Source organism: Orbicella faveolata, unplaced genomic scaffold, assembly GCF_042242905.1.
Source record: "Orbicella faveolata isolate gen_17 unplaced genomic scaffold, um_ofav_v1 contig_13, whole genome shotgun sequence".
NCBI classification, from domain to species: Eukaryota; Metazoa; Cnidaria; class Anthozoa; order Scleractinia; family Merulinidae; genus Orbicella; species Orbicella faveolata.
Window position 1 is genome coordinate 23,885,430 of NW_028301540.1, and position 9,571 is coordinate 23,895,000.

Consider the following 9,571-nt stretch of genomic DNA (forward strand, 5'->3'; position numbering starts at 1 on the left):
TGGAATCAAAACTTGAAATAAATATTAATTGTACCTGTCAACAATCGTTTTGAACATTTCTGCATTGCTAGTGAAATGAACACAAACAATTGTCAAGATAGGAATAAAATACTGTGATTTCAGTTTCCAAGAAAAGAAAACCATTGTTATTTTTACTGTCCACATTACAATCTGCAATATTCTTTTTATTTTGTATTGCATCAAGCTGAGGGGACTCCCTATAGTTGACTCAAGGTGCAATTTTATCAGGCGGGAGGTATAGCATTTTAGACATTCATTGCTAATTTATCCACGAGAAGAGATGTAATGGGTTTACTTTGTGAAAGGGGTTTTAAGATGGAAGCTACATGTATATGAAAGGATAAAACCTTTTCTGTGTGTAGATATTGACTGCGAAGAGTCTTTGAACTTCCTGAGACATTAGCTCGTCAATCCTCTAAGCGCAAACGGAGTTTATTGCTTCCAGCTGGCTAGATAGCGAGCCTTAATTTGTGAGTGAATCTTATGAGTAAAACTATGAGAGAACCTCCTAGCACTCTCGGGCTAGCACTATATCAGCAAAATTATGAATCAATCAATCATAAGAGAGAGGGTGCTTAATTTGTTTTACTAAACATTGACAAAGCTGGGAAAAAACCAATCTTACGCAGAAATGGCTGAGGATTTGGAATCGACCATACTTTACCACGCAATACTGTAGTGACGTTTTCACGCACTTTATTGCTTCCAAATCAAGAAAGTCGCTTAATAGTATTCATGTACTTTATTACTTGCTAATCATTAAGAAAATATATAGTTCACAAAATAACTACAGATGATGGATAAGAAATCGTCAAAAGAATGGTTAGATACCGGTCTATGAAGTTTATCAAACCTCACATTAAATCACACAAAACGTAGTATTGAAATAAATATTATTTACACGGTTTAAGACGGCTGAAAACGTCCCATGAATTTGAGAAAATTACAAATTGAGTTTGCAGAATAGCTACACAATGATGGCAAAGTCAATGTCCAAAGAAAGGTTTAAAGCCGTTCTGCAAAGTTTCAGTCTTTCAGCCATAGTTTACATTTAATCAAATAAAAAGCAGTTTTGAATATAGGTCTTTACGAGTTTTAGGTCGACTGAATCCACTGTACATAAGTATCTTCAGCTTAGTTTGATAAAAGTGTACGTTAATGTTAATCAGCGTATGATCATCGCACTCATAAAATAATACTGTAATAATTGACGCACGTCCGTGGGACTGACTTTGTTATGCTGTTGTGGAACTAATATAAGGGCGCTCGCGCCCGCACCAATACTGCTGAGTTACCTAAGTGAAAAACATCGATGTTTACGACTTCAGCACTGGAAACCACTCGAATGTTACACAACGCAAGCTTTCCGCGAGTTTTTTTGTTTGGTGAATGTTCAGACTCAAGTATCCCGAATTCGAGTTCGGAACATCCATTTTATGTCGCAATTCGACTGAACCAACCTTAAATTGCATTTAAAATCTGGAAAGAAGAATTTTGAATAACCCGAAGACAACGTAGTCAGTTCCATGAAGTGTTCAGTAAAGCGAACGATTGTTGAAGCGTATAACTCTCCAGAAGCGAGCTCTTGCTTTCAGAAGAAACGACGCCGAGCTTCCAATCTCTCCTTGAAGTGACATCGTCTCTTCCCGACCACCCTCGTAACCACTTTTTCTTGCTCGGCAGACATTAGGGAGTTTTAGCAATGACGACGGCGACGGCGGGGACGACACCTTGTAAAAACGAATTTATATTTTACCTTCGAATGTCGCAACTCTGTAAATGTGTTCAGTACGCCTATTGGTCTAAAAACTTGCTCAGGCTAAACATGTACCAACAGCGTTCAATTCTAGAAGAAGATACCAAAAATTAACCATTGTGGTTCGCGTTCTTCAGAATACATAGAACTTAGTCATTTCACGTTGTTAAGAATTTTAGCAATGACGGCGGCGACGGCGCGGACGACGCCTTGTAAAAAATGAATCAATATTTTACCGGCTTCGAATGTCGCAACTGTGTAAATCAGTTCAGTACGTCTATCGGTCTAAAAACTTGCTCAGACTAAACATGCACCGACAGCGTTCAATTGCAAAAGAAAATACGATAAATTAGCCATTGCGGTTTGTGTTCTCCAAAATACGTAGAATTTAGTCGTTTCACGTTGTTGCTTTGTAGAGGACGGCAAAGAAATGTACCAAGACTCAAAACCCACGAGCACAGCCATTGTTCTGCTAATTAAACCTTTTGTTTGGTGACACTCTCGTCGCCGTCGCCGTCGTGGTTTGCTAAAACTCCCTCTTGTTTTGCAGAGGACGGCAAAGAAATGTACCAAGATTCAAAACGCACGTGCACAGCTATTGTTCTGCTCATTAAACCTTTTGTTTGGTGTCGCTCTCGTCGCCGTCGCCGTCGTGGTTTGCTAAGACTCCCTAGTGTCCCGCAGGAGGCCACGGCAAATACCGTAGGAAATCCGAGCGAAAGATATCCCAGCCCGAAAGGTCACCAAGTCGACGTATCATCGGATAAAATTGTTAGTCATACCAACTGTTAACTGGAAAAAGCGGAAATTTACAAACAGCAAAGCTTGCTTGCACAACAATGGTCCTTTGCAAAACATGAACAAGAGATCAAAAGTTATCGGAAGCGTCAGGATCCGAGTAATAACTGTCATAACTGGAAAGCGCAGACGGCTGCAGACTCTTTTTCACCGATTACCGCGTTCGAAAATTTATGAAAACCGCAAACCGCTTAGTCTTATTAAACCGCAATACCGCAGGTTGAAATAAAGATTTCCGCAAAACCGCACCAAAAATAACGCAAAACCGCATCACCGCAAACCCTTACGCAAACCCTCCTACCGCGGAAGTCAAATAATTTATCTAACGAGAGCCTTAAGTTCTTTACGATAATTTCTGCTGAAAAGAAAACAGATACAAGGATTTATGGCACAATTTACCAGAGCCATGAAATTGACAATATAGAAAGAGTATCGGAAGGCACAATTCGGCCATATGATGGTGTCCGTAAACATGAGGAGAATAAGCCAGATAGCGAGGGGAAGCCAGCACATTGCAAACCCTAACACTATAGCAATGGCCATCTTTAACACATTTCGCTCCCTTCGCTGGCGTTGTTGTCCAGCGTTGGCTGATTGCTCGCCTGGAATCTTCTGTGACTTGAGCTTTAGATAGATGATAATGTAAAGTATGGCAATCAACACCAACGGGATGAAAGTGAATACAACTAAAAAGGACAAGCGGTAATTCTTATGAGATGAGGACTCTCCAAAGACTTCATTCCAGCGCCGCTTACAAACTAGTTTTTCTGGATATTCAACAAGTTTGTATATTAAGAGCTTTGGGGAATTAACAGCTATCGCGACGATCCAAGAGGCGGTAATGAAGAACGGGCACAACTTTGAAGTGAGTGGAGAACGGAGAGGAAATACCACAGCACCAAATCGATCCACTGCTATCAGAACCAGGCTTTGAATGGACAAAAGAAGGGAAACACCTTTCAAGAAGTAAACCAGCTTACATAAGGTCTGGCCAAGAGGACCATCGATCAGCCAGGAGTCTATATAGAGTACTTGTATAAGCTGAGGAATCTTGAATATCTGATACAGCATATCGGACATGCCCATGTTTACAATGAAAAAGTTGATGGGTTTTCTCATGGTCTGCGTCTTGAAGACAATTATTCCGATGACGGTGTTTCCAGCCAGCGAAACAAGAAAAATCAGACAGTAGGCAAAGATCGTTGCAATTTTTTCTGCTGAATTGCTGGGGCAGCTCGATGACTCTGTTGCATTCATCGTTGTGTTTCCGTTGTCCGACATTTCCGTTCTGTTTCTTCTAGCTGATTTGCTCACTTAGTAACCTCACTCTATTGATATGTTCTAGCGAAGGCGGAATAACTTTTCGGCTTGATACCGTCTTTCGCGCGAAAAGATTGACCGATTCAGAAATTTGCACAACTGATCTTTGTTCCAGCTGTCCGCCTCCTATTTGCACTAATAGTTAAGGTTTCCTATTTCATGAGTAGCTCAACCAACGAAAGTGACCAATCAGCTTGCGCCACAAATTGCTTTTCATTTCACATCTTAACCTCAATGAGACTGGAAGCAGAGAGTGTCCTAAAATGTCACTGCTGCGTCAAATGAAGTAGCGACAACTGGCTGGATTGTTTTTCAGCTCTGTTCGAAGAATGATAATCCGTCGTCAAGTTCTCGTCTTTCTTTTATTGTTTGCTGTGCATGAAATTGTCCATCAAGACGAGTCAGTGAGAAACACAGAACGTTAAAGGTTAGAGCCCGAGCTCAATGAAAAGAATTGTCCTGAATGCATCTTGTCGGAGTGTAAATTTAGAAAGTTAAGAGTGATTGTCAGTAAAACCAGTTATGATCATCAAAATCGTGGACACAGCTAAAAAAATCGATTTCGCTCATACTTTCTATTTTAATAGACCCTTGTGAAAAAGTAAACAAAACAAGGTTAGTTTGTTTTGATATTAATTTTTTTTAGAGCAATTAAATAAATTAAGAACCGTTGAGTCCGGATCGAGCAAAATTTGGATATTCGAACTATCGAAATTCTGTCATGTCAGCGTAAGTCGAAAATTATCTGTGAATTTTCCTTTGCGATGACGTTATAGTTAGGGCCTTGACCAATTCATTGGCGACATGAAAAGCAGATATTCTCTAGTTATAAATATTTTATTAATTCTTTTTGAAGACACCTTGCGGCTCTTTTTTTAATAGCTCAGTGGTACCCTAAAACAACAGCGAAAAACGCTTGTCGGTACGCGAAGAAAAACCTAATAACTATATAGCAGATGCAGGTTAAGGATAGATGTTTACAGGGATACCTTTTAGTTTTGCGGTAACCCTTGTTTGAAGTTTGCTTATTTTCCAGCTTTGCTGCAGCCGCCATTTTTTAAGTTAAAACCAAGCTGACCACCAAGAAACAATTGATCGCATGGCGAAAAGTACATTAGAAATTGAAGACGAAATTCAACAGAAAATGGAGCAATTTCAGTTCTTAGTGGACAAAAATCTGTTACCAGAGTAATTTTAAGTATTTTACAGTCCTTTTTAAATCTTCTGAAAGCTAAAGATATAAATAGTTGCCTGAAATAACACCGAAAACAATTTACCTTGGGAAGGAGAAAAAAAATGTCAAAGTTCAGAGAAATTGTGAAACACAGGTAAAATTTTATCATCAGGTTTATTTCACCAGTACTTTCAAGTGATTCATGCGAAGTTCAGCATTTGCTTTCGACGTTTGGTGTTGCTAGAAATGATTTTTTTTGAGAAGATATTTAAAACAGTCGTAGTGAAGTTTGCAATACGATGTAGATAACCTTGGGACAAAGTTTTTGTCCACTTGTTACTCGAACTTCTGGTGAATTCCGTCTGAAATATTATAAGCTGAATTAAGACGAGACTTGGTTTTTGTCTGATCTAAAATATTAACTAAATTGGAGGTTTTTTTTTATTTTAACAATTTGTTTTTATTTCTTTATTATTTACATTGAGAATTACGGTTACAGGCATATTTACTAGACGCACTAACACTAAAAGAACACTAAACAAATAAATAAATAAATAAATAAATAAATATACCAAAAACAAAAGGACAAAATAAATAAAATTAATGAATAAAGTACAAGACACATGCTGACAAAACTTTAAATTGATGCTTAGTTAAGAAAGAGGCAATAATTTTTTCCATTTTTTGTAGTGTTTATGGAGCCTGTCATTTCTTTTGGCAATTTTTCTGTGTATATGATGAACTAATTTGATCTTTTCAAAGAAAATTCTTAATGTTGGTTTAGTTTTGTTCAGTTTACATGTAGAAATAAATTGAGTATTAAGTGATTGAAAATAGTAAAATCTTCGCTGTCATTAAATACGCCAAACAGAATATTAATTAGTGTTAACGTGTCCATAGATATGTTTTGTTTACTAATTAAAGATGAGAATGCAAACCAAAAGTTTTTTGTTATATTACAATGAAAGAGTAAATGCTCTAGGGATTTATCTTCTTTCTGACAAAACGTTCACAAAGGCGATTCAATCATTTTAAAACGTTATCATTGGTGTATACTATATCGTTCAGTATTTTATATCGGAACTCTCTGATTTTTGTTTCTACTGTGACGGTAAACGGTAAAGTATAGATTTTTTTCCAATCAACTACAAGTTGGAGATGTTTGCTTTTCACCTTTTTTTGAGCAGAGGGAGGAGTTTGTTTTTTAGTTTTAAATTGGTTATACAGTAATTTTGATGTTACTTTGGACAAATCGATTTCAGTTTCATCTAATTCAATATATACTTTATCTCCGAGGATTGATGGATAGAAAAGTTGATTTGTTTGTGACTCTTTTGTAATAAGTCTCCACGCGATGGGAATAGCATCCACAACACCTATTAGCTTAAAATATTGAGTTGGGGATAAATTTGCTGCCAATACCTTCGAACTTTGAGGAGATTTGCCCGTGTTAGATAGCAAGTCCCCAATTTTAACAATTCCCTGACAAAACAGATGTTTTTCGAAAAGCGATTGTTTGTCAACAACAATATTTTTGTTATTCCAAATGATTTATAATGGTAATTGAACTGAGTAGAGTGCAATTTGGTCTGAAATCATACGCGTGATTTCAAAATCGAACGAGCGCGCAGCGCGAGTTCGATTTGAAATCACAAGTATGATTTCAGACCAAAATTGCACTCCACTCAGTTCAATTGCCACTTTATTAGATCCATTTTGAAATCGCACAATTATATTGCCTTAAATCTTGGATTTTTGGTGTATTGTTCCAGTAGCCGGTTTGTTAAAAAAAAAGAGGAACCGGAAACGCCTTTACGTCTCATTTAGTATGCAAAACGATGTCATGTGACGAAAACTCATTCGAGCATGACAAAGAAACAAGCAGTTCTGAAGTCAAAACGAAAATAGTCTACTTCAGGTACAAAAGTTCAACTCTCGTCGCCTGAATCAATTATGGAAAGCCTTCCTTTCTTCTGTGGTTGAAGCTGAGACTTTTCATTGTCTTTGGAGAAAGAATTTGAAGGTGCATATCCTGTGTAATTCTGCGATCGATTTCTTTTGAGTTGTGAAACTCCCTCGAGTGCCCGATGCCCAGTGGATAGTACGTTTTTTTCTTGTAAATACCGTTCAGTGACATGATTTTAAGGGAGTCCAGCTCGTTATCATCTCCGTTTCTTTTTCTGACCTCGACGCAGGACTCAATACCCAGGACCTTGTCAAGTTGTCTTGCGGCGGCATTTGTTTTAAGATATTTTCAAGATGGCGGGATTGGCACCGGCTTCGTAAGACGTTCGTTCATTCACTATTTTGTGCAGTGTGGCATATTTTGGCTATGTTTATTCACAGCGACAGAGTTGAGCTCTTTTGTTGCTTAGTTTGAAACTACCAGAAACCTGGAAACATCCACCTTCTTGAGATGGCTCTGAATTTGTTGTTGTGTGGTTTTCGTTTGTTTATGTTTTACTGGACTCGGTATCATACGGATCTTGAGCAGATGTTGAAGAAAAATCACCAAAATATTCGTCAAAATGGACACTGAAAGTTGCAAACTTCCCTTAAAGTAGGTCTTCGGCCTGAAGGAGCTCATAATCGTCATTCAGAAACTGTAATTAATTAAATTCGTCAATTTTTTGGGGAAGAAAACTACAATAACAACAAAGTTTTGGCAATAGTAGTTGCAAAATTCTCCACACAATGGCTTTTTGCCTTTCATTTTCCTGAAATTTTATTGATTACTTTAAACTAATCTTGAAATCTGATTGGTTGTTTTGTTTTACTGCCATTCTCATTGGCTGAGAAAAAGATGCGATTTAGAACAAAAAATAGTGCGATTCGTGAATAAATCGCACCACTGAGAGCCAATCAGATTGCAAGGATCAGCAGTGATTTCAAAATGGATTTAATAAGGTCGATAACATCCTCATACGAAACGACATTTGAAGTCTTCAATTCCGACCATGCATCAAGACACTCTTTATAGAAAGCTGGAATATAAGCTGGAAGTTTACGAGTGTCGAAGTCACAAAAAAGAATGAATTTTCTTCCTACGTTGCAAAGAAATTCATCTAAAATAGCTTTCCAGGAGCTATTACCATCAGCGAAATATTTCTTTAAAGCCATGACTGTTTGTGCTGAGATTATGGCCTCCGTGCCAAGCATTTTAAGTCCCCCATTTTCAATGTCGTTGATAAGTGCAGATCTTTTGATTTTATCATTACCTTTCCAGATAAAGCCATAAATCAATTTATTTATCTCTTTAATAAGATCCTTTGATACCGATATTAATGCTGCTTTACTCAAAAACTTTGGTATGATAAAAGTTTTCAATATTTGAATCTTTCCAAGTAAAGTAAGGCCTCTCCACTTCCACAAATTGAGGGTCCTTTGAATGGAATTGAAAATTGATTCAAAATTGGCTTTGTTCCGTGACGGTTTATGGTAGTCAAAAAAAACCCCTAATATTTTAATTGATGTTCGTACGTTATGGATAGAGTCGCGTTGCGCGAATTTAAAAGAACCGATTGCGAAGATTTCAGTTTTGTCGTTGTTGATCCGGAGGCCAGAATATTTATAGAAATCTTCCAACAATCCACATAATTGTAGATACAAATTCATATCATTTAAAAGACAGGTCATGTCATCGGCAAATAATGTTAACTTGATTTCCTCGTTTTTGACCATCGCACCATGAATGTTGTCATCTTGTCTGATTTGGGTTGCTAATATTTCAATAGCTAAGATAAATAATAAAAGCGATAACGGGTCACCTTGCCGTACACCACGCCGCACTTGAAAGAGATCAGTGGTAAATCCATTGTTCAAAACGCAGCTTGATATGTTTGTATAAAAGGTCTTAATCCATTGTAAAAAATATGTCGCAAAGTTAAGTTTCTCCAACACCTTTAACAGATACGTGTGATCTAGAGAATCAAAGGCTTTTCCAAAGTCTATTGCTACAAGTATAGCAGATTTGTTTGTTATTTGTACCAATTCAAGGAGATCATCGATCGTTCTAACTGCGTCAAAAACTGATCTTCCTTTGATAAATCCATTTTGATTGTGATGAATAAGTTCCGGAAGGATTGTTTCTAATCTTCTAGCAATTGCCTTAGATGCAATTTTAACGTCGACATTCATTAAAGAGATAGGTCGCCAATTTTTAATGAATCTTCTATCTTTGTCTTTCCTTTCTAACAGAGTAATCATTGCCTGTTTTTGGGAGGAAGATAGTTGTCCGTGTTCGTGAGCGAAATTTAGGGAATCTTCAAGGTATTTCCCTAAAATGGGCCAGAACGCCAGATAAAATTCCACGGTTAACCCATCATTTCCTGGTGTTTTGTTTCTTTGAAACGTTTTTAATGCTTGGTAAAGTTCGGATCTAGTGACCTTTTTATCTAAAACCTCTTTCTGGCCATTGGATAGTTTCTTAGTATTCGTTCTGTCAAGGAATCGAGTGATTGAGTTCCGACCCAAATTATAGGAGTCTTTATCATAAAGTTTTG

The 9,571-nt window shown here is 37.4% G+C and overlaps 1 protein-coding gene across 1 annotated transcript; it reads right to left on the reverse strand.

Moving 5' to 3' along the window:
* Positions 1–897: 897 nt before the first annotated feature.
* Positions 898–4,292, reverse strand: LOC149115697 (QRFP-like peptide receptor). The gene has a single exon (XM_089285101.1). It carries the CDS (start codon positions 3,854–3,856, stop codon positions 2,894–2,896), a length of 963 nt encoding a protein of 320 aa, XP_089141227.1. The 5' UTR covers positions 3,857–4,292; the 3' UTR covers positions 898–2,893.
* Between the last annotated feature and the right edge of the window lie 5,279 nt (positions 4,293–9,571).